Source organism: Asterias amurensis, chromosome 1 (genome assembly GCF_032118995.1).
Source record: "Asterias amurensis chromosome 1, ASM3211899v1".
Lineage (NCBI taxonomy): Eukaryota > Metazoa > Echinodermata > Asteroidea > Forcipulatida > Asteriidae > Asterias > Asterias amurensis.
The window spans coordinates 9,847,006-9,873,986 of NC_092648.1; the positions used below are offsets into that span (position 1 = coordinate 9,847,006).

The window sequence follows — 26,981 nt, forward strand, 5'->3', positions numbered from 1 at the left end:
AGAAACCCAATTCCTGGCATGGAATTTTTTTCATTCAGAGGGCAGGTCCTTTTTTATTTATGCAAAAAGCACTTCCATTGGAAAATCTTAAAGTTTACGGGAAACTTTTGAAGGATAACCAGTGGCCAAGACTAGGGCAACCAGTGGCCTTGGGCTCCATGTAATTACTGGCCTCTCAGTCTCTACTTAACATACCTAATTCCTAGCCTGGATTTGTTTCTTTTAGAGGGCAGGTTTTCATTTTTGCACTTTCATTTGAATATCTTAAAGTTTATGGGAAACTTTTGAAGTGTAACCAATGGCCTCGACCTCAGTGTAAATAATGGCCTGCATTTTAAAGACATTTTTTGGATGTCAGTTAGTACAGTATCGGACTGTAACTATTATGTGTGGGATGCATTTCCCGCCCAATTGAAATCATACTTCCAGCTCCAGCATAAACTTCCACGTAGGTTCTAACTCTTTTGAACATTATCACCCTCACTGCCACAGGCAGCCATTGTATTACCTCCAGTCACTCACCCCTGATAGGGATGTGCTGAAAAACAATGCTGATTGGCTCTCAAAGTGACTGATTTACATGCCTGCTTGTTACAAGTTTGGGAGCATATGGTGCTAGTAGGACACTTTGTACGAAATACAAGTAATTTGATGGGATTCAGAGTGCTAACAATGTGTAAAAGGTGAAGCTATGAAACAACAGAGCCCTGAAAACAAATAGCATTATATTTGAAGTTTTAGGCCTAGATGTACATCATGACTATACATGTTTACTTTTAAAGTTTGTAAGTTTAAAGAACACTTGTTTTATTTTTAGAAACATGGTCACAGTTTAATAAAGCTATTATGAATGAAAGAGAGCATAATAAAGTTCAGAAGACGATCAGAGATTGAAACCAACGGTTGGTTTCAGAACCACCCCAACTCATTAGAGATGGTCATTACATGGTGTTACCGCAAACCTTTCCATATCGTATTTCCACCATGCAAAGTTTAGGAGCATGGTCGCAGTTTAATAAAGCTATGAATGAAAGACAGCATAATGTACATTTGTTGGAATTGTTGAGACCAAATAATGCTCCACCCTTTTTTGAAAAATGAAAACAACTTCTGTAATCTGTTTTTTCCAACCCTTTTGAAAGTGTGTGTAATGGTGTGTAACCGTAGTAGTGTACATGTATATAGCCTTGATGTACGGACTTGAACCTCCCTACATGCACTTTGTTAAAATGATAATACAAGGAGTAAAAAGTTGAAGGTTACAATTAAGAGTCTGGATTTCATTGGAGTGTACACAAAAGGGGCTTTGCTTTGTGTTAAGTCTGCATGTTTAAAAGTGATGTCTACATGTACATACCTTGTTACCGTTTTCAAGATTGGCTTTTGTAGATTTGGTAGGATTAGGTACTTTGATTGTCAACATAAGCCAACCTACATTTATCTCTGTTACATAAAACATGAAAGTAATGGTTTTGGCCTTGAGCTTTAAATGTTCCATAGAAAAAAGACCTCTATGGTTTAACTTGGAGTGTACTTTTTAAAGTAAAATCACCATACATTGTGGCTGGCCTTTCAGCGTTAGCTAGTCCTTAATCAAATAAATAGCAATGCATGACATGTCATGAGGCAGAAAGATTTGCATAATTCAGCGTGGAGGAGTGCTGTGATGGACTGGGTGAATGCTAAACAGCGTGTGAACTGAACGATTAAATATAGATGTCACTCGAGGGCATAGTCTTCTATCTATTTTGCAATCCAAATGAAAACAAGAGGAGTTGATAACTGATGGGAGCCGTTAGAATCAGGGCATGTATAGGTCAGGAACCTGAGGGCTGGATTGGCTGTAACAATACACAAGCATGTCCAGCAGGAACTGTTCTTTGTTCTTGGTTTCTTTGTTCAAATGTTCGGAATATAGGCATCTAAATAATGAACAAGTACACTTGACATTTTATTTCAGTTGATTGAAAATATGAATGTGGAGAATCATCTAGTTAAATGGAATGTTTAAAATGAATTGCTTTTACCAGAAAAATGGAGACATTTAAACTCTCTGTCTCTGGGGCTGTGGGCCTGATATTTGGATACATTATAAAACTTATTTTGCCAAACTGGACAATGAAGTTGGACACTGAGCAAAGGTCATAGAAACTTTCTTTGTTACCATAAAATTTCAAGAAATACAACGTTTTACATGCACCTGTACATGTTGTTTATTATCTTCAAGTACGCGCTAATCCTCCAATCAGATTCGCAGAATGAAGTGGTGATGAAAACCTATATTGCACGGCTAATATCACTACCTGCGTCTTGTGTGTTCTATGTCACGCGCCAAGTTTGCTTGAAGATAAATACGTTATCACACGCGCGCTCGTGGAAATACGGAAAATATAGCACGTCTGCATCCCATATCCAACTCGGCCTACAGCCTCGTTGGATATGGGATGCAGTAGTGCTATATTTTTCCGTATTCCACCCGTGCTTGTGTGATAACTTATAATATAATGATCTAGTGTGAACCTTTTAAAAATTGTTTACAGGAATTTACGAGCATTCCTTAATTCTGCCAAATTTGGAGTTCCTAACAATTTCAGTAACCAATGTCTTGGTTTATCCATTCATGGAGCAAAGTCAAAGGTTTCTGTACTAAAGCATGGTATAAAAGTGCACAGTTTCAACCCTTGGAAAATCCATTAGAATGACTGACTGTTGAGAGAGATCTCTCCATGAGGTACTCAGTCTTCCTGTGGCAAACCATAAATGGCTTTTTTAAATCATTGATGTTTACAATACATAGTGTGTTGAACCTGTTTTCTAAAGATCATAGAGCTAGACTTGTGTCAAGTTCTGTCCAGCTTCTGTGTGCTTTCTTCATGAATTCTTGTTGCATTTGGGTTGTTGACCCATGGATGAAACTTTGGCAATTAAACCATTTCGTTCTATGGTCTAACAATGACTATCTTGGGACTAATATTCTTTATATTGGTCCTAAACATCAAGTGAAATAAGAGGAATAGAGCATTTTGACAAGAAAATCCCATTACTGCTTGCATGTCATGTTTACCAAGCAATTCATTTGTCTGTCCCAGGGGTCGAAATTGCCACTAGCCCGCTAGCCCGGGACTACCAGATTTACAGCCGGGCTACTCATTTTTCCAGCTTGATAGCCCGACGGGCTAGTGGAAAAATAATGCAAAAATCATCATCACAAACAATAAAGAACTATGTTATTGGTGTATTGTAAAGTTTGAGCCGTGACGCGAGACATAATGTGTCTTTCGGGCTACCAAAATCTAATCAGGGCTACTAAAAATTATTGGTCACTAGCCCTGCTGACTACCATGGAAATACACTTAATTTCGACCCCTGCTGTCCACTAATTGACATGATTGTAATTCCTTGATTTACTGTTGATCGGACCTTTTTAATTTAAAGATTGACTAATGTGTCTAATGGATGTTTTGAGATGGTAATTCTTGTACGCTGTGCGTGTAGTGTAGGATTTGATAGAGTGGCTTTGTGGTGAGAGCCACTGCAGCAGTCTAATGTGACACACCACTGCAGTTGCCACAGAGACTCCAGTCTTTTGTCTGACATGCAGCTCCCTGATCAATAGGCATCCAATATAAAGCCTGAAGCGAATTGTGATTGCAACGACAACGGCTTCCTGGCCTGTAAGTTCTAGGGGCTCTTCCCGTCCCCGCAGACACAATCAACGAGAGAGTCTCTCTCACGCTGGAGCTACGATTGAACAATGGAGCGACAACGTAGGTCCTCGCTCGCTTATTGGATCATCATGTGCTGCGTATGTTTGATGAACGTGTTGATATTGAAAATTATGCGAAATGTGCGAAATTATTTTGAGACGCTTGACTTGACGCGTGGGAATACGCCATGCTGTGTGTAGTAAAAAAAAGACCTGGCAAATGGCTAGCTGTTGTAGTACACTGAATTGTGAATCTTAGTTTTTAAAACAAAGTCTCTAGTTGTGTATGGATGGTAAGGTTTATATTGTTTGTTTAGCATTGTTTTAGGATTCTGTCTTTTTATGGTCCAAATGAAAACCAAATTGTATCGTTATTGTACATTTTTCTTTTTCTTTTGAAGGGTGAATGAATTCCTATCTTTTTAAAAAACACAGCAAACAGCCGACTAAGTTAGTCATTGTTTTTTGAATCCCCCAAAAATATGGGTATTATTATGTTCCGAGATTTTATGCAAAGTCTTACATGTATTAGGCTAAATTTGATCAAAACAAGCAATGGTTAATTGTGTGGTCTTCAAATGTTATTTATTTGACTTTGACAGTACACTTGGACGAACAAATATCAGTTGAAGGATTGAAAATAAATAGTTTACTTAAAGGATTTGGGTACTTTTTCAAAATGTCCATAGATTTACATTAAACTTACAGGGTTTGCAGATAATGATAGTTGAAAGCTTCCCTTCAAATCTTATATTCTGAGGTGCTGTAGTTTTTGAAAAATGAGTAAAACAATGTCATGAAAATCCATTTGTAAATGATTAAAATAATTTTCGCCTCATGAGACGAAAATTATTTTCATGACATTGTTTTACTCATTTCCCAAAAACTACAGCACCTCAGCACGTAGTATTTTCAGGGAAGCTTTCTATCATTATATTCAAACTGTGTAAGTTTAGTGTAAATCTGTGGACATTGTGTATTTTGTCCTGCAAAAGTTACATAGACCCTTTAAAGTGCAGTATCATCTATAATACATACAGACCATCACACTGTGTGACCATCCATGGATATTTAGGGAGTCATTTCAGTCTGTCATAACGCCCTCAAGTTGGAAGGAACTTTCAGTGTTCCATAATCCAGATTGCCACTAGACTGCTAGCTCGGCACGCTCCAGATTTACAGCCGGGCTACTCATTTTCCCCATTTGATAGCCCGGCGGGTTAGTGGAAAAATAATTGAAAAAATCAACATCACACACAATAATGAACTGTGCTGCTGGTATTGTAAAATGAATGCCTTCAGCGACCAACTCGTGCCATGACTCAAGACGTAATGTGTTTTTTGGGCTACGAAAATTTCGTCAGGGCTACTAAAAATTCTGGGTTAATAGAATCTATTGCATACAATACTTGTTGTACGTGTACAGTCTGTCAGATATTTAGTTGTGAATGTACTTGTATGTACACAAGTAGAACCAGCCCAAAGAATTTAATAACCCGCCTCCGACCCCAAAACCACAAAACCGGAAAAGCTAAATTGTGTAGGTACACAGAGTACTGACTCTTGAGGTTTATTTGCCTGTTGACCTATTTATAGAACTTGAGGTAGACAAAAAAAGGCATTGTAGTATTTTTCTAGAAAGGACAACCTTGGGACCAGGATTCCCCCAATTTACAACACAAGTCAAAGCCAACCTTTTTATTGCATGGATTTAAAGGTTTGTCCAGTTTACTTTATTTTGTTTGACCTGACTCTCTTTCACAGTGGCAGGTTCGCTCTGACTTTAAAGGCACTGGACACTATTGGTAATGTCTCAAAACAATTGTTAGCATGAAAACTTACTTGGTAATGAGAAATGGAGAGCTGTTGAAAGTATGAAACATTGTGAGAAACGTCTCCCTCTGAAGTAACATAGTTTTTGAAAAAGAAGTAATTTCTCACTAAAATATTTGAATTGAATTCGAGACTCAGCAGAGGTCTCGAATTCAAGCGACAAGGGTGTCTTTTCTTCCATTATTTTCTCGCAACTTCAACGACCAATTGAATTAAATTTTTCACTGATTTGATATTTAATGCATATGTTGGGATACACCAAGTGAGAATACTGGTCTTTTACAATTACCAAAGGTGTCCAGTTCCTTTAACGACAATTGAATCAAACTCGTTTGAAAAGTTCACATTGAAATCACAGATTTTGTCAATTTGTAAAGCAGCCGTGTTACCCTGTATGGAGTATTTCTCAACTTGCATTTTTTATTGAGTGTCTTGAATGTAACTGTCAGCAATGTATTGTATAATGTAATTGTTACAAACACGTACATATTATTTCTTTGAAAGGGTCTCTGAATTGTATTGTTATAAAAAAAAAGTCCCACCCCCCTCCTTTTCTTAGCCCACTTTCATTGATCGCTTAAGCATCAAAAGTCCAAAATATCTTTGAAACAGGTATGTGGGAGCAAAAGATCGTTACTTTGTTCACTGTTGACAAGTTTTTTAACTGTTAATAATTCATATGTGCAGCCACATTCCACTCCCCATACATGTGCGTGTATTTTGCATTGGACACCTTTGGTAATTGTCGAAGACCAACAGTATTCTCACTCGGTGTATCCCAAATATGCATAAAATAACAAATCTGTGAGAATTTTTACTCAATTGCTCAAACGTTTACTCAAAATATTAAATGAACAAAAAACCACCCTTGTTGCACAAATGTGTGTGCTTTCAAATGCATAATAAAAGGCTTCAGAAATTACCTCTTTTTAGTTACTTCTATAATACTTCAGGTGCAGCCGTTTCTCACAATGTATTAAATACTTTCAACAGCTCTCCATTGACAAGTTACCAAGTTAGTAATAGTGTCCATGGACAGTGCCTTTAAACTGGAGTACATTGCAGAATGGTAGAAAACAAGATGTAAGGAGTTTCAAAGTGCGACAGTATGGGGTTGGGGGGAAATGCTTTCTGATTATCTTGTGAGAAGATACGGCAAAACAGCTGCTGTGATTGAAGAAGGGACAATGAAGACAATGGATCAGACACCTTCTGTGCATATCCCATGAAAATACCCAGAAAAGATGCCTTTAAGGAGGTGCCAAAATCACTAACTAGTTATTTGTAAAGAAACAAAATTGATGATATCTTTAACAGAATAGTGTTAATTAGTCAGAGGGTTGTCTGGGTGTCTTTTGGTGCTCTGTTCTAAATTTAGACACCCTATTTTATCTGTTATGTAAATGTATTGTACAAGAACAATTTTGACATCAAGTTTTTAAATTTCCAGCAAATTTTGACACCCTTTTAGAAGATATTTTACAGGTTAAGGATATTTAAAGCTGATTTGTCCATCCATAGAAGTAAGAAGAAAAACTTGTTCACTAGGAGTGTTATCAAAATGTTGAAATTGAGCTGTGGTTCTTATCATTGTTTATTTATAAGATTGGTCTGCATTGGATAATGCACACTAATCATAGCAGTCTGTCTAGTGGTCTAATTGCATAAATTCATCATCAAGGTTCGAGCTTTTGGGATGACTAATGATGAATGTGACAACTAACTGTGATCATCAGCAAATTGCTGCAATCAGTAAGGTCATTGACTGAGTGTTTATAAAACCATGACAAGACCATGAGTGGAGGAAGTCCCAGCCATTGATACTGCCCCACATTCTCTTTGTTCCCATCACTTGAAGGGTGGGTTGCGTTACACCATAGAGCAAGCTATACCATCTTGGTAATTGCCAAGACAAGGAAAAAGAAAGAAATTAATCTGAAAGAGCTTTCCACAGATGGCGGACGGGATGGTTTCAGATTTCTGAAGAAGTTATTTCTTTGAGGGGAATGTAGCTGTGGAAATGGATCCCCAGACACTCATATCTCATCTAGGCGTGTACATGTACATGTACTTCATTTTTTGTAAGGGCAAGACAATTTTTTTCTTTATACATGTAGTTCATGAAAGACGCCTCTATGTTATGAGGGAAATAGAAATTTGCACTTGAACATTTCTAAGGGCACCACACTGGATCCTGTCGATAAGTGGCACTTTTATAAGGAAAATGTAAATTTCTATTGGAACTTTGCAAAGGGCACCACAGCAAAAGCACAGGGCATCATGGCAATTGCTGTAGGTGTTGTGGGTGATTTGGAGGCTTGTACACTGATGTAAAACCATCTCATTATCTTGAAACTGTTTCTACAAGAGATCTGGAGCCGGTTTCTCAAAGAGCTTAGATCTATCTTCACTGCAAATCAGTCGCAGTTGCTAAGCAAAGCGTGATGTCACAAAACAAATCATTATGGTAATATTGACAATTTGTTGTGCGATGAATTGTATTGCTTTGTGAAATCGGCCCCTGCAGTCACCAACCTTTATGTACACAAAGATCATGGCAACTTTTTCATGGAAACTTGTTTAAGGGGTACTACTAAGGCAATGACCGTAACTTTAGAGGAATAATGGTGGAGGCAATGGCCGCTTGTTTCCTCCATGAAGGTCATGGCCTGAATCCCACATGACTTATTTACATGTAACCATGCAATTTCCCCCTCCTCCCCATTACCTGTCTGCCCAGTTTAACAAGCAAATTGCTAATGGCATGTGTTTGTCAGTAGTTTGTCGCACAATCAGGAAGAAAACTCCAAGCTTGTCAAGACTCCTGATGAGCACTAGCAGGATACAGGCAAACGATGAACCAGGCAAACTATGAACCATGTATCTATGGTGGCCCTGAAGAGACATCGCATAACGCAAACGTGTGCGCACACGTATGCAATGTCGTGAAACAAATCGCGAATATATGCGCACACGTATACAATATCGTGAAACAATTCGCGAATATGTGCGCACACGTATGCAATGTCGTGAAACAATTCGCGAATATGTGCGCACACGTATGCAATGTCGTGAAACAAATCGTGAATATGTGCACACACGTATGCAATCTCGTGAACCAAATCGTGAATATGTGTGCACACGAATGCGATTTGTTTTGCAATGTCGTGAATTTTATTGCATACCATGTTGCATACCATTAGGATGATGTCATAGTTGTAGATAATTTGTTACCGATCTAGGGAGTACTGTGGCGCTACAGCAGGCTCCCTCTGTAAAGCATGTGTATACCCAGGAACTTGGCACCAGGCCAAGGAAGACTACCCGCCTCGCTTGCCTCACAACAAAGACTACTGCTGCAATGACTACCGCTTATCTCACTGTTGGAAAGAAACCCCCCAGATCATTAGACATTTTATTCAAAGGTATGCAACATGGTATGCAATAAAATTCACGACATCGCAAATAATATTCGCAGACGTGTGCGCACATATTCGCGAATTGTTTCACGACATTGCATACGTGTGCGCACATATTTGCGAATTGTTTCACGACATTGCATTCGTGTGCGCACATATTTGCGAATTGTTTCACGACATTGCATACGTATGCGCACACGTTTGCGATATGCGATGTCCCTTCAGGGCCACCATATGTATCACATCTAACCAAGTTGGACATATCTGACGAGACTTATTAATAAAGCAAACTTAACACAAACCAAAGAGAGTTTGTGTTGAGGAAACCGAATATACCTTGACCTTCGTACATAGGTTGACTTCCAAACTACGAAAGTTTAAAGGAACATTACAGACTTGTTTTTTTGCTAACAAAACAGTTGCTGGCAGTGTTTAAGCACTTTATGTAATCCACCATATATACATAAACTGACAAACCTGTAGAAGTTTGAGATCGATCGGCCAATTGGGTCACGAGAGAATAGTGGAAAACCGATTACACATTTTGCATTGCATCGATGCCAAAAAAAAAATGATTAAAAACGCTCACTGAGCGATTAACTCCAAACGCGAAGTTAGATTATTTATTTCTCATCAAATATGACATTTCAGACAGAAGTATTTCAAGGGATGTTTTCAAATATCATCATCATTAGACCGTGTGAGTTTTATGTAAATCTGTGATCTTAACAATTTTTGTTTCTTACCAATACAACGTTCCTTTAAAGGAGAGCAGGCACAATGATGGTGACATTCGGTTTAAAAAAGTTTGTTTAAAAGTTTTGACTTCTGAATTGTAATGCAGTTCAAGATGAAACCAAGAAGTCTATGGGAATTAGCTGTTGCAAACTGTTTACTACCCAAAATGACACATGTGGTTTGATCCAACTCACCTGGCATCATCAATAACTCTTACAGTTGTTCCATTTTGGGATTTAGTTTCCCTCTGTTTTACACTGAAGTACACATTCAAGCCAAGGTGAAGTGCACACATTTATATGCACTCACCATATGCAATTTGACTCACAAAATGGTAGACAGTAGCTGCTTGTGACGTCAGTGCAAGTGGTCAATACATGTAAATTCAAATCACACTCAAATCTAGAGTCTTTTCCATAGGCTAAGTATTTTCTCCAGAAGACGTCAGAGCATACTAATCGAAACGTCGAGTTGAAACCACTAGTTCTTTTCAGAACCACCCCAACTCATTTAGAGATAGTCAATATGGTGTTACCGCAAACCTTTCCATAAAGTATTTTCTGGAAAATACATAAAGACTGAAGTCACACCATTTAGGTTCTGTCATTTAACTTGCCTTGGAAAGTTTCATCTCTTCTGTGGCACATTGTTTAGGAGTGAAGGATTTTAATTTGTGAAAGTGTATCTTGTTTGCAGAAACTACCAATGTGCTTCAACAGCTGGGTCAAATTCAGACAAAGTATGGGATTGGCCATCAAAACAGATTTGATTAGTTTCAATCTGAAAAGTGTGTTTTTTTCTTGCATAGTTATCTCGCAACTCCGACGACCAATCGAGCTCAAATTTTCACAGGTTTGTTATTTTATGCATATGTTGATATCCATCAAGTGAGAAGACTGGACTTTGACAATTACCAATAGTGTCGTCAACTGTCTTTAAAGCAATGTGGGACCAAAGTGCGAATAGGTGAGAGGCTTGCACGGTCTATTGGTTGTAATCTAGAGATTATTTTCTGTTTTTAGACACTAAATCTTTACTTATCGTAAGGAGGTAGACATTGAAGAATTTTGTTCCTTGAACCTCATTTATAAAAGTGGAATGCCGTTTCCAATGGCACAATACATAATTGTTTTTTAAATAAACACTAGCCAAACCAACCTTTGAGAATATTATAAATTTGGTCACATTTTAGAGGGAAATCTTGAAAATGGGATGGTGAGCCTGCTCACAGACTACTGGCTAATTACAATTTACAATTGTGGCAATCAAAATAAGTAACACTTATTTGTAGGGTTTCAAAATGCTAACTTCCTCGTTGTGACAGTATTTCAGATGTGCCAAGGATTGTACAGGATGAACTCTATGATCAGTGAGCTTGCAGATTGTCAATTTGTATTTAGAAAGAAGTGGTTCATCCAACATTCAGTACTATTTTTGCATCGAGTCTATTTATTGCTGAATTAACCATCCTGTTATTGGTGTGTTCCCTAAAGAAAGCAAACTCACACCACAATGTACCTCTGTTGCGGCATTAGAAAGTGCAGTTGTGTACACGCATTACAAAGGATTCCAAGATTGACGCTAAAACTTAATGACATTTGCCTTTTGTGACTTTTGGATTTGACAGAAAATAGTATTAACCCTTTTGTAGTGCTATTAAGCTTGTACTGTTCCTGTCCTTGCCTCAGGAACCATTCTTACATCTCAGAAACCAACCAAAGTGATCGTAGTTTGCCCTAAGGTTTTCTTTTACTAATAAGCCAGAAGAATAGGCTTATCATAGCCCGCCAGCTTTTGCACTCTGTTCATACCAATCATAAGGTTTCCTTGCATTATTTAGAAGCCATCATACAGGCAGTAGCTCGACCAGACATAGCTTGAGAAGCTTGAACTAAACCAGTCTGACCACTTCTTGGAAATAATTTTGACCGGTTTTAAGGATTTGGATACTTTTTGTATGACAAAACAAAATGTCCACGGATTTACATTAAACTTTCACTGTTTAAAGATAATGATAGATATCTTAAAATATTAGTTGCTGAGGTGCTGTACATGTAGTTTTTGAGAAATGAGTAAAACAATGTCATGAAAATACGTTTTTACATGCTAATATTTTTCATCTTATGATCACTGAGATGACAGTTATTTTCATGTCATTGTTTTACTCATTTCTCAAAAACTACAGCACCTCAGTAAGTAATGTTTGCAGGGAAGCTTTTTACTATCATTATCTTCAAACTATGTGAGTTTAATGTAAATCTGTGGACATTGTGTGATTTTTTGTCCAACAAAAAGTCCAACAAAAAGTACCTAGATATAAGGTGTTTACAAAACACAGCTAGCATTTGGCCACTGGTGATCTACAGAAAGACATTGTATTGACCAAAATCCCATTGTTTTCTCAAGAGCTTGTGGACATCTGTATGACTGTTTGCAATTTGTAACCATTCAAGAATACATTGTACATGTGCCACCCACAGATGTATTGATTTAAAGCTGTGACATCAGTCATTTTAATTAATGCTGAACCATTAGTCATGTTGTTATTCAGAGCCAATCTTACAAGAATTAACACCCTTCCGCCAATCTGGGAATTTCACTCTGTAAAATCCAATCAACTATGCTGAACAAGACACACCATAGTGTTTCCCTTGTTTGTATGGACATCAAATCCCCAAATAATTGGCTTAGGTCTGGGGGCAAATCGTTAGTTTGTGTCAAAGTTGCGGCCAAGCCTTCTGATTATTGCAACCATAATTTCAGTTGTCTAATGTTAAACTTTAATTGGATTAATAAACACTGTGTTGTGATGAAGGTGTATCTGACAGTAGTCATGGTGTATCTATATCATCAGCTATTTGTAGCGTAATTCAAGCAGGCGAATGGAGGATTGATTCTGTACACAGTGAGATGTCAATGATGCATATTAGACCCATGACATAAGAGCCACATGAGTCATCTGTATACATTCAAGGAAACACTATTTATTACACCTCTCTGTAAATGAAGAAATTAAGTGCTGCTGGTCTGTTTCATTTCCTCACAGTTTGCAGCTCATCTGTCAGTTTCCAGACTTCAATTATTGCTTGGGGTTGAGGAGGAGGGGGGGGGGGGGGGGGCTGATGAAGATGACCAATGCACCTTGGGTGTTCATCAATCAAAATATGATCGTTATTAGAACAGAAGTAACTGAATTTTCTAATTCATTAGTGGTAGTGTCATAATGAAGGGTGTATAGACATCTTTGCATTATGAATTACAGATGGTGCAAAATATGTTTTAAACATTTCCAGATTGTCACGAGAATTTGTTGTATTGATTATCAACAATTTAGACACAGTAGAAATTGTTATATAAATACAGGAAAAACCAACAACATGCTGAGCTGTTTGTAGAAGCTTGGATAGGAACTGTGCAAATGGTGCGTTATGCAATTTTTACAAAATACCTTGAGGAATGCGGGCCTACATGCAACTCCTGTCACCCCATTCACATTCAGTCTCCCGACCTCATCCCATGCCCCAAAGGAGGGGAAAGAAATAAAGACAGACAACACAAAAACAAAACAAAACAGAGTAAGATAAAATGACCCATCCCCCCTTTCTTGTATTGAGTACAAATCACTAAAATTGCATGGAAATGCAGTATCATGTACATTGTATATTAAATTGCTCTAAAAGGCAGCTAGCATCCTGCAGTCTTTTTGTTCATCCTCCCTGTCTTGCGCCTACATGTATGAAGATACTTAACTACAAAACAATTGAACCAGAAATTGTTATTATCTTTTTTTAACCTCATTCTTGAAATAGTTACATCAAGCCATTTTTCAGCATCTTGACAGTAGACATGACAATGTATGTTTCCCTGGTGCTTTAAAAAAAAATGTCAAAGCATCAAAATTGCATTTTGAAGAGGAATTTGTGAGGTGTTTACTTTTCTCCTGTATCAGATTTGAAGAACCTGTCACACTCATAAGACAGCCAATATTAACACAGTGGTTGACGGATGAACTCAAAATGAACCCTTCACTGTATCTGTGCAACTTGCCACTTTTCATCCTCCATGGGAAATGACGGGCGAGTCGCCATGGTTATTGTTTAAGTTTGGTTTGAAACCGTGTTTGTTTTCTTATCAGAAATGAATGTTTTTACACTCTTTAGTAATGCCCCAAGAATTCCAGATTAGGTTTCTGGGGGAAGCAATGACTTTCTTTGTATTCTGGAAGCTGTTATGTATCTCTTAGAAATAGGAAACGGAATCTGAAATAGATCATCATCAGCTCTAGTTTTATTTGAACTAAACTAACAAAGTGATGTAGACTGGTTTTGTTGATGAGATTGTTGCAAGAGCAGAAGTAACAAATATGGATAATTGAGTGTGTAGTGAAACAACCTTACAAAATTAATGAAGAAACTACCCTCCAAAATATGTGAATTTAATTTAATGAAATGTTTTTTCTTGTACACACAGTCTATTTTTGTCATCCCTGCGGAGACACCTTTTGTTCTTTCCTTTGTCCCATATACTTTGTATACAGAATTCCTTGTGAATTACCCCAGTTATTAGACTTCCCCTATGGAGTCATTTTATTTTTCCTGTGGTGTTTTGTCCTCGGTCTCCATAAGGTAGTGAATAAAAACACCCTTTCTTGGGCTGCATCCTCAAGCAATCCAGTTGAGAATTATTAGTATGTTTTGGACTCTTGAGTCCAGGACATGGCTGATCAAGATGTGTGGTTGTGACCCATTGGAACCCTTCTCTTGGTAAATGTTGACCCGGCGATTGATAGAGTTTAAAACAAAAGTAAAACCAACCTTGGTATGAATGCTCCAGATAATGTAATCGCAACCCAGCTTAAATCATGTACATAGGTGTAGTATACATACATCGTACATGTACATGATATTATTAAGAGCAAAACAATGACATTCTGCTTTCAAAGGACTTGCAACTTCTTTGTCACAGATGCCCATTAGTATTTCTTTCACAAGTCAATAGGAGACCCAAGAGAGGCTATACACGTAGACATTCCTATAAAGCAGCAAATGTTTCTGCATCTTCCCTTGTGGTCTAATTAATACCTAATACAATCTGAATCATTAATCACAAAACAAACACTTAAAGTCTGACTAAATGACTAATGGTGAGAGGTGAGGGAAAAAGGTTGGCCTAAGTACTCCAAAGTCTGTGTGAAAGATTGACTCTTAAATTGATTTAGTAGTTTTTTTTCCGATTAGACCACCCAAGGTAATTACAGATTTGCATGTAACTGTCATGACCATGTACAGACATCAATTAAAACCATCACTGTGATTATGAAAGAGTAAGACTTAATTAGTGCCTCATGTTTCTCGGTAGCAGCACTTAATACCATCATTACTGCGATGGTAATTACGATGTGATCCCGAATGATGTGTGCAAAAATTAGCCCAAATGCTGTACCACCACAGTGATAGCGCCATTTTGAGCTGTCACCAAGCATCTTCTTCAGCTGACGGATTAATAACCTAGATTCCTTCATATCATTTTTTTCCAAGAGCATTGATTGAATTGTTGTAAATGTGGATACGTACATGTAGGCCTAAAGCAAAACCAGTTTACCAGTGCAGTCCTCAGTCCAACAGAATCAAACAAAACATGCAGTTGTATTTTGATGGATTTGGGGCTACTGGTTGTTTTTTTAAACTTGCAAATTTGTACAAGTAACAAAATATTCACACCCTATACTGCATAATGTATTTTGCAAGAAGAAATAAGGTTCAAGAAATTAGCTTGCTGAGCATAACAAGTTTGCCGAATACCAAAAGCATGGCTACCAGGTTACTGTACTGGATATGTTGCAGCTGCTGTCCTGCTAGTTTTTACTCAGTGAAATAAGTTATAAGTGTTATTTTCCGCTTAATGGCTTGATGAATTAGGTCCAGTGGTTTTACCTGAGTCGTTGTAGATGGTGTGCCTTTGATGTTGACGTTTTGAGATCTGTAAAATATGGTGATAGTTAACAGACATCCTGAGGAACTCTTTGCTTGTCACTTTGTAGAGAAACCTTTTATTTTATTTTAAAAGGATCTAAGGTAATCCAAGTTGATAACAATAACAATACTAGGTTCTATCACACCCGTAAGGGGCGTTATCACACACTTAAGGGGCATATCAAAGCGCTCAGTATTATTTCCTGCAAGGTATGTTGAGCTACGATTTGAAGTATGAGACCTATTCCTTTAAAGGGAAGGTACACGTTTGGTGATTACTTAAAACAAATTTTTGATTAAAAACCGACCTGGTAACTAGTATTGGAGAGCTATTGAGAGTATAAAACATTGTTGGAAACTACTCCCTCTCTGAAGTAACGTATTTTTTTGAAAAAGAGATAATTTCTCACTATTAATATTCAAAGACTTTTATTCATATCTGAAAGCACACAAATTTGTCCAACGAGGGTGTTTTTTCTTTCATCATTTTATCCCAACTCTGATGACCAATTCAGCTCAAATTTTCACAGGTTTTTCTTAGTTTATGTGTATGTTGAGATACACCAAGTGAGAACACTGGTCTTTGACAATTACCGATCGTGTACCTTCCCTTTAAAGCGCAGTGTAATGATTTACAAGGTTCTGTGGCACAATATGCAGCCGATCCATTGTCACATTAAATCAAATCCATTAGAAACAATTTTACAAGTATATATGCCTACCATGATTTTGCTTCACAGCAACAGGGGCATCATCATATATAACTGTGACTGTATAAAGGTACATTACATGTAAGTTTTAAATAGAAAATCAGACTGTCTAAGGCATGCAAATTATTGGCAGATCAGCTATTTCCCCTTTATGTGGCTTTTGTGCAATTGAAAATCGAAATAACACTGGGTCAAACACTTTGTTTTGTTTTCAAGGCAGTTTCCTTTGTTTTTTTTTGTTGTTTTCTAACAATGTTGGTGTCTGATATGGGACAAGTTTGAAGGGGAAAGAAAGACATATAGGGTAGCTTCTGTGTACATCTCAAGCCTGGCACATGCATTTTCATGCTGTCTCCTACATTCACATCTTATTTCTTTTGAAGGATTTTCTTTTTTACATAACTGTCTTCGTTTGAAAACAGAAGTACAGTTTGTTGTTATATATCAACGGTAATGTAGGAGGAAATTCCTTTCCTTCCTTAGTGATAAGCGTATACCATTATTAAGTTAAAGGGAGAGTACATGTTCAATACAACATTGGTTAAAGGGACTTTCATTTCAATCCTATAATTTTCTAAAACTTGGGGAAATTTTCAATCAAGTGGGACTTCTTTTTTTAATTTTTTTCAGTATTAAAACCAACATGTGAGGAGTTCATGTTTTATTATGTACTATGTACATTCTGATGCTTAATAAACCTCACCTTGCTGGCAACTATTTTAATGGGCTAATAAATAGCCAACAGTTTTACATACATCTACAATAAATGAGAACATTGCAAATTTGTTTGGTAAGTACCTTGTGCGAACTTGAATATACATGTACATATTGCCTTAACTTGTTCATGAAATTTATGAATATTGTAAATATTTACAAATCAACTTTTTATAATGTTGACAGAAAATTTGAAAAATTTCATATCGTTGGAGCAATAGGCCTTGCGTGTTTATTAAGTGGAGTATGCTCTTTAATATTCGCAGACTCACAAGGTTCATTGTGGCATTGGAGACTTGAATTTCAGAAATTGTCTGAATTGATTTGTGGACATCTGTCAAGTCCACTTTGCAGACACAGCTAAATGGCCATTGCCATGAGTGGTGTAGACTTAACCTCACTCCCTAAGAGTCCCATTATGTGCATAGCATCAAAGTAAATTTACCTTCAGGGAAGATAATTGATTTGCCATACAAATTGTTCAAATCATCATTCTGTCAGTTTGAAATCAACTTTGAAATTATTCAATTAGTCACAGGCTATATGTATGTGGGGCATGGTCTTATTGAAGGTTCTGGGTCATTAGATCAGTCAGTCAACTTACCAGTCAGTCATTTATTGATCCAATCAGTCAATCAGTCAATCAATCAATCAATCAATCAATCAATCAATCAATCAATCAATCAATTTGTCCTCCTTCCAGGTTGAGTAGGTACATGTACAAGGACAAGTAGCTGGGGAGTTACTTAAATTGTTTGCTTAATATTGTGTTGAAACAAGGCAGCCGAGTTCAGGGTTTGTCAATGCAAAGTAGCATACATTTCATGCTTATATTGTTCACACACATAATTGCAATTGGAACAGTATTTCAAATTTTACAATGAGGCATTTATAAATTGCTTTGGACTTAATTTGTTTTGTACACAAAATGAAACTGAGTTTTGTGTCTGTGGATCGGCCTCTCAAATTTCTGTCAAACCATGTACACATCGGTTAAAGTCCTTGTTGTCAATGAGTAGCCATGCACATGTAACATGTAATTACACAGACCTGACCCGATTAAAAACTAAACATTGTTAAATCTGTTATCATTTCTATTGAGCTATGTATAATTTCACAACAATATTAACCATAGCAGTCTATGTGTTAACTGACTTCAAAGTCCAAGACCTGATTGTGTGATCAGATATAATATGACTCACCCATTGCATCCACTGCTCCTATCCTCCCACAGGTGAAGGACCTGACAGAGAAGTTGACAATGACAAGACGAGGGTCTGGGGAGAGCGAACGCAGCCAGGGGTACAGCAAAGAGGATCCAGGCTCTTGAAGCTGCCTGTCAAGAGAAGGAGGATGTTATACAACACCTGGAGATGCAGCTGGCTGAACAGGTGAGCTCCATACATAGACTGCATTCAAGACTCTATTGGGTGATTTTGTGGGTTTCCCTTGCCTGATGCTATTGATGCAGAATCAATAGGGCCTAGTGAGAAGACTATCCAGTTTGGATACATCCAAAATTTGATTATGGAAGAATCCTCCAAGGAAATAACAAAAAAGAAACGAGGAATTGGTCTAAATATACTGATGTTTTGTGTTTTCCTTCTGTTGAGTCTCTCTTTCTGTCGAATATATTCTGTGCTGAACTTGGGACAAAATGAAATATCAGTACTTTGAACACATTGTGCGATCATGCGAACAGTGAGCAAAATGTCAAATCTGCCCCAAATCAGAATCAAACCCCAAATAAGAATAAAGAAATTCACATTTAGTTAACTTCCTACATGTGTACACCAAATCAAGGGGTCAATTTGACCTGTAAACGTCCAACCAATTTCATACCAACTTTTTAAACAAACAAAATCAGGTCAAAGTCATGTCCTAGCCATTAAATCCATCACCACTTTGCTCCTGACCTTGTGGGCCATAGCCTTCCCTTCTCCCAGTCTCACTGCTTTGCTTTACAGAATCTACCCCCCCCCACCCAAATCAACACTGAAATCAAACTGTCGCTCTAGATTAGCCCTTCATCATCAGGTGACAACCATGAGCTAGAGACTCTGAGATCTTGTGGTCACTCATGTTGGGAAAAACTTTCCCATGATGGATTGGTTTGGGCAGTAGGCAGATTGTCAGTGACTTGCAAGAAAATTCTGTCATCGGATTTCAAATAAATTAATACACTGTACATGCACACCTCAGTATTTACAGTGTTGTACTGCTTTGCAATAGAACCACAGAGCCGATGTGGCGGTTTCAGTCTTCCACCGTGTTCAGTTTTCCGGGTGACGTAGCCGGACATTGCAGCACCGTCGTTGTTCGAACGGTTTGAGCTTTCCGGCATGTTCAGTTTTCCGGGTGACAAAGTCAGACCATGTAGGTAGCCATCCCTGGTTAGACAAAAATACCGCCGCGAGTACCCTGGCGAGTACTGTAGTTCTCTCTCAGTGACCCCAAATTGTTTCTATTACGACTCTTTTCTGTTTAGTCACATATTCTCTTGCCCCATCTTTACACGAATTCATGCGTACAACTTTAAGCAGGTCACACTCTGCTCGTATAAAAAACAAACCCCATTTCTCTCATACGGTCCACGCGTTTGCCGCTCATTGTACTCATGGACGCCGCCCTGACAGCTACCGGAGGGTAACGGATGACTCAGTACGGCACTAAAAATGGACTACTTTCACTTGCTGTGCGCAGGCATCGCATGATATAATGTTACCGTATTTGGTCAATTCAGAAAACTAAACATGGCGGAAAGTTGAAACCCGCCACAGACGAGAACAAAACTTAAATTTTATGAACATTTCTAATTTCCAACATTTGGTATGATAAATGGGGCCACATCTTAAAAAATGTTTATAGCTGTTAACTTTGATTGTGACAAACATTTTTAGATTACTATGCAGGGTTTGAAATTAACAGGCCCAAAAGCCTGGCTTTGAGCATCAGGCCAGAAAGCTCACAGCCGGAGAAGTCCTTCTATTATTCAATTAAATATTTTTACAAAAAATAAATAATAACAATTCAAATGTTGAGTTTGAGCCTTGTGGAAAATAGGTTCAACTCTGCTGAGTATCAAAGTTTAATTTGTAACCCAAAAGACAAAAAGAGAACTCTTATCTTAGTGTTTGTTTTTGAATATAAATATTTTAAATGTTAAAAACTGCCTTCTTCTTTTTGATTCTGGTCTTTTCTCAATTTGATTCTGATCTTGTACAAAAAAATTCTGGTCAGCAGAGGAAAATCTGAGCTACAAGCCATGTGGTCTTGTTGATACCCCCCCCCCCCCAATGTTTGAGTCCTGATCTGAGAAGATAGCCTACATGTATGACATCCCAAAAAGGCGCACATTCCCCTTTTGTAAACACTAAATCTGACAGGGCAATTGCCTCCATGCTGGTCATTGCCTTGGTGACATTTGAAATGCTCCAGTAAAGAAATTACAATTTCCTCATATACATGTATAGGTTGCCCTTCACCAAGGAAAAAATACCTTAGTGCCCATGCCTGCCCTTTCAAAAATGAGGCATACAGGCTAGTCTTGGTGAATGACCTTCTCATTTACCTTTCACGCAAAGCGCTGCCGACCCACTTATTCAACTCACCAATGGCGCCCGCCACGACCAGCGCAATATACACTCGACTGACTTAGCCCACGAACCACCCCTGCTGCGTTCATGGGCTACATGTACAAGTAAGGTAACTGGCGGTCGTGGCGGGCGCCATTGGTGAGTTGATTGAGCGGGTTGGCCGCCCTGTGCGTGAAAGGTAAACGAGATTGTCTTGCACCAAGACTACATGCTACGTACAGGCCTGCAGGGTCTATATAAACATAATTTGTTTTCACAACTTTTAAGATTCTGTTCCAAGCATGCAGTGAAGGTATCTACTTATTTTGACAACTACATTTTCCCTACCTATTGCCCTACGCCCCACACCATGGGAACCCAAACATAGATCATTTTCTTTGTTTAGTCCATCGGGATGGACCGACTCTGGAAAGACTCTAGTCTTTCTCCAGGAGTCCCACGCCAAGGGGCACAGTCCTGCCGCTCTGATGAGATTGGTTTGAACTTGCGTTATCAATTCAAAAACTGTCTGGCGATCTTATGACCTCTCACTAACAAGATCCTGGGGTTGGCAAGACTGGATGCCTCTGTGTGATGACACAGAGGCATCTTTGGTTTCATTGAATCAGTTTAGAAACCACATAGTCAGTTTTAATTGGTGAGAAGGTGACTGATGTGTACTTTTGTATTGGCCCCCTGGGTGCTTACCTAGTTCCTTGGATCCTCTCTAGGGTTACATGTAGCTTAGGTGTTTAAGGGAAATTCAAAATTTTTTAGAATGGGAACCTTTTTTTTCTTCAAATAAATTCATAAATAAGCAGTTCTTTCAGTGTTTTTCAGCAGAATGCAGATGAATTCTTTAGCAAACAATTCTGTCTTCATAGAAAACTGACACTTTTAATTGTTGTCATTTTTGTTTTTTCTTGGAGAAAGTAAGAGAAATACCCGGAACTGTCAAGTAAACAATTTTTGTTTGTAAAACACTATTGTGTTTAAAGACACTGGACACTATTGGTATTGTCAAAGACTAGTCTTCAACTCAACATATGCATAAAACAGCAAACCTGTGAAAATTTGTGCTCAATCGGGTCGTCGAAGTTGCAAGATATTAATTAAAGAAAAAAAAAACCTTGTCGCACCATGCTCACAACGAAGTCTGTGTGCTTTCAGATCCTTGATTTCGAGACCTCAAATTATAAATCTGAGGTCTCGAAATCAAATTCGTGGGAAAATCTTTGGTTGTTGTGTTCATTATTGAAAATTTTGTTAGCACTGTAAAGTTCACAATGTAAAACATGGAGTATTTTTTTTAAACATTAGTAACAATAATCATGTATATTAATATTAATAATAATAAATATTGTACATAATACTGAGGATTTATAAGGCACCACTCTCCACCAACGAGAACAAAGAAAAACGTAAGAAAACAATTACAGGTACTGCAGAGCTGAATTATTCCGATAGCATTTAACATGGTGTCCTGTGTGAAGAGTCAATCTGCATAAAATTGGCTTTCTTTCCCCAAAAGACATTTAGGGAACTTTAGATCATTGTACATTGCATGTACAGTGTACTTTGTTTGTCTTCGACTTCAGCATAGAAAAAGCTAGAAAAACCCTTTTCTATCCAGTTTGAGGGGGGGGGGGGGGGGTCATTGTTTTGTAAATGGTTGTCTGCATGATATACAGTCTGATCATCTTTCCTGTTGGTGTGTTCTCTCGTACATGTACCCACTCTCTCTCTCTCTCTCTCTCATCATTCCCGTCTCTCTCTCTCGTTCCTCTCTTGGGACAGGGGGATAATTTGCTTGGCCTGCTGAGAGGTGAAAGCCAAGTGTAGCCCAGCGAGCTGCTCTGACATGTGTAGGATATGTGACTCCTTCCTTGATGAACAAATGAGGCATTACAAACTCACGTAGTACTCCACTAAAACACGCTTTAGACCCTCACCATGACAGTCGGGTCTATTCTTACTACTTGTCACTTACATTATGTACAGTACATGTACATACACCAAGGGACACGTTAAAAGGATTGGGAGTTTATTTGATTATTACACTCCCCGTTGTTCTCATGATGTGAACCTGTCAAATATGCAATTTAGTGCACACCATTAAATACGCTGGACACTATTGGTAATTGTCAAAGACCAGTGTTCTCACTTGGTGTATCTCAACAATACATAAAATAACAAACCTGTGAAAATTTGAGCTCAATTGATATTGATAATCGAAGTTGCGAGAGAATAATGGAAGAAAAAATATCTGGTGGCACAAGTTGTGTGCTTTCAGATGCTTGATTTGGAGACCTCAAAATCAAATTTTCAGGTCTCAAAATCAAATTTAAATATTTTAATGAGAAATTGCCTCTTTCTCGTAAACTATGTTACTTCAGAGGGACCCGTATCTCACAATGTTTTATACTATCAACAGCTTACAAATTACCAAGTAAGATTTTATGCTTGTAATTATTTTGAGTAATTACTAATAGTGTCCACTGCTTATAAGGGTGGCATCCTAAGGCCTGTGCCCAAATTAAATAGTGTCTGTAAGCACAAAAACTTGCTAAACACTGAATCATATTGCTTAGCAGAACCAGTTTAACAGCCCAAATTACATTAAGTTTGCATTGTTGGTTTGTGCCGGACTCAATTTTTCCTTAAATCAAAGACATTTGTCAAGCAGTATTATCTGCTTAACAGCTTTATGAAATTGGGCCCTGGTAATTGCCTTGGTGCCCCTTGACATGCTCTGCAGTAAAAATTTACAGTTTCCTCTTAGACTTAGAGGTGCCCTTTACAAAGGAGAAAATGCCTTGGTGCCCCTGCCCTTTCAAAAACTACTCATGTACTCTCATGTGTAACAAATCCCATGCCATGCATCACTTCTGTCAGTAATTTCCACATGTTATGTATAGTATAGGCTCTACATTATGTGCACAGATTTGAATAATGTGCATGCATGCACTGTGTATGGACACATGATGTACATGTATGTCTGCTGTATCATAATACAATGAGCTTACGTAGGTACTCTACAACACGTACAGAAGGGCTTATTTATCATAAATGTGCAACATGCCACACATTATATTTCGGCAGAGTCCTACTTTATAAAGAGTACAAGTAGCACGATTGAAGGGTTTCTGAAAGAGTAAAAACAGTGAAAACATCAAAAAGGGTTCATGTTTTGTCAAGGTTTTTGGGCTCGTCATATCAGGTTTATTTCAATTTAGGAAAATGAAATTAGGGACGGTGATAATATTTGATGGGGATTGTAAAAGCTATTTCCTCAATTTGGATCTCGAGAGGATTGGTACACAGTATGAAGTTTTTCCTGTTTAGTGTTGGTTTATTAGTCCCAATGTCACATGTGCGCATTCCCTACAAACCGACAAAATCATTGGACTTCCCCAAGTTATTTGAAGGGCAATTTGGAAAGATGCCCAATGCATTTCTTTTTAATATGGAATTATAGAATCAAGTTTGTGTGAAGTGGGAATGGCTTACTGTGTGGAATTACAGCACACTTACACATAGGATAATCATTCTCTTAGCTTTCAGATTGAAAGAGTCCTTTAATAATCGCTAATTCAGTACTCATCTCTAAGCAGCCCTATGATGATGATACTTAGCCTGGCTGTTTTAAGACAGTGGAGGAGGTTGAATCTCTCTATTGACCCCTTGCACGCACGTCACACGCGGCTACTGTGCCAGCTCACCTATTGACCCCTAGTCGCACGTCACACGCGGCTACTGTGCCAGCTCACCATTTTGGTGGTCAATAGGTTTACTTGTAAATGCCGCATCGCCTAAAATGCGCACTTCACTGAATAACGCACAGTGACATTGCCCACCAGTATGGCGCATCCAAGATTATTCTGATGATGACGTCAGGTGAATTGGGTCAATAAATGATCTTTATTTATCTGCAATAATTTGATACCACCAGACACTGATACCCTGAAGGGAATAGGTGTCTTATGAAACCTGTCACTGTCCTGACTTTCCAGCTATGTCTACCTATAATAACATAAATTGCAAATTGTGTATGTCTCTTAGGCATGCATTGTACACCAATATCTAAAATATGTATACAACCAACTTCAGCCATAAGCACAAAGTCAAAGTAACTGTGATAATTTTTTCGATGTAAATCAAGCTGTCATTTATAGATGTTTTTTCTTCTTCTATCTCTGGCTGCCTAGCTGGGAAACCACCCCCCCCCCCCCCATTTATAATTTTACAGCCCTTAATAATTTTGTAATTGCTTTTGACACCTATATTGCTCTGCACTTAAACACATGAATGTAGAGATGTGCAGTTGATATATCATTTTGAAGTTCTCGAGGGCAGTACTGTCGGTGTGTGCTGTTTTCTCAGATTCACATGGCTTGCATTATCAGCAGAATGTAGGTCTAGGTAGTTAGTGGAGTTTATGCATTTTTGATGATGGCCTGATTAAAACCAACTCACATCTGCAGAAGCTTTCTAGTTTTTCACCAAGTTAAAAACGGTATTCCCCAAGGGCTTACTCAAGTGTCTAGCAGATTTAATAAAATACGTGCTTCAGATGCAAATATTTTGAGATCTGACTTTTCAATTATTGCAAAAGTAAGGCTTATCCTTATATGAAAGATAATATTTTAACAAAACATTGTAATAAATGTTCACAGTCCATCGCGGTGAAAGTTTGAAGCTTCAGCGCATGTGGTCTAGTGGAGTTTTTCTTTTAGGCCGTGAAAGTGTGTTAACATTTGCATCTTTTGTTTTACAGATTGGCATATTATTTTATTGGAATCAGTAGAAATGGTTTAACAGAAGTCATAAGTTTGGTTTAACTTCGAGAAGAAATTATGCATATATACATAACCCTAGTTTTTAAAAACATTCTTTTGAAGTTTTTCTTGTGTTCTTGTGTATTCTGAAATTTTCATTTGTTCGAATCGCCTCCTCTAATTTCCACAAATAAAATATGAAATACTTTTGGTCATGTATGAAATACTTCTTGTACAGTGAAGTTCTGAGCCGCAGGACCTGTACAGGGGTCTAGTTGAGACTTCCTTGAGAATTTCGAGACAAGCTTTTGGAAGTAATTTGCTTTGTGTGCGTACAAGAACAAAATGTCATGTCTCAACAGGCAGTACAAATTTGAAAAACAAAAAAAATATCTTTTTTTGAAATTTGCATCGAGGATATTAAATATTCATTTTGGTTTTTATCTATATACACCGATGTGTGTTAGCACGTACTGTATACTCAGTCTTTTCCCGATCACAGGCATATTACTCGGGTGGGGTTCAAACCCGCAACACAACTTAGACCATTATTTCTCAGAAATTTTGAATACAGTCCTTGTTATAGTTATTTACAGCTTTCACTTGTTTACTTTTCTTTACAGCATGAATTACGGAAAGAAGACAGCCGACTGGTGGACACCAAGATAGCACAGATTAAGGAGTGGGTTGCGTCCACTGTGATTCAGGTAAAGAAGGAAACGCTGCAGACTTCAGTCGTGTTTGTTGATGTCAGTAACTCGTATTGTTGTGTTGATTCAAGTAACACTGGTTTATGCTTCATTAGAATGTGTACATGAGGTAGAATGAGGTAGAATATGTTCAATTTGCTTCGCAATTCGCTGGCACATCACTCAATTAATCAGTCAGAAACATGATAAGGCCCAAATCAAAGGATGGTTGCTCACTGTATGCTGAACACTAAGCTCTTGAGGAAAGGCAAAATTGAAGAGAAGTTTTGAACATGGATTATTGATGGAGACTGCAGGCCTGGAAATTCATCTTTGAGAGGGCAAGGCCATTTTCATTTTTGAAAAGTGCACTTCCATTGGAAAATCTTAAAGTCTATTTGAAACTTTTGAAGGGGCACCAAGGCCAAGACCAGGGCAACAGAGACCATGACCTCTGTTGCCTTCGTGAAATTCCAAGCCTGAGACTGTCTGATTTTGTAGGGAAGATCCACATACTACACTGTAGGTGCAGCATTGGTGTGAGTTAAATCTTTGGCAGATGCATTTTGACCCAGCCTAAAGTCCTCAAACTTCACTGAGACAACTATTCCCTGAGCTTGACCACAGTCTATCTTGATGTGTGCCATCAGAGCTAGAACCAGAGAGCTGTTGTTGAATGGAAAGCATCCCCCATTTCAGTAATTGGAAATTGCTCATGAATGTCTGTTCTGTAAGCTGTTTCTTGTCTTTCTGTTCATGTCATGGTTTGAACTAGTTTTGAATCACACATCATTAAGAAAATAACATCTAGAGATGAGAATCAATGACCTGCAAATCTCCAGGGTAG

General features: G+C 38.0%; 1 protein-coding gene across 1 annotated transcript in view; it reads left to right on the forward strand.

Moving 5' to 3' along the window:
* LOC139944970 (pleckstrin homology domain-containing family H member 1-like) overlaps nt 1-26,981 on the forward strand; it is a 98,119-nt gene that overhangs the window by 13,167 nt on the left and 57,971 nt on the right. The window contains 3 exon segments of the mRNA XM_071942173.1: nt 18,327-18,392; nt 18,394-18,483; nt 26,069-26,152. Of these exon segments, the coding sequence (XP_071798274.1) occupies nt 18,327-18,392; nt 18,394-18,483; nt 26,069-26,152 (240 nt within the window).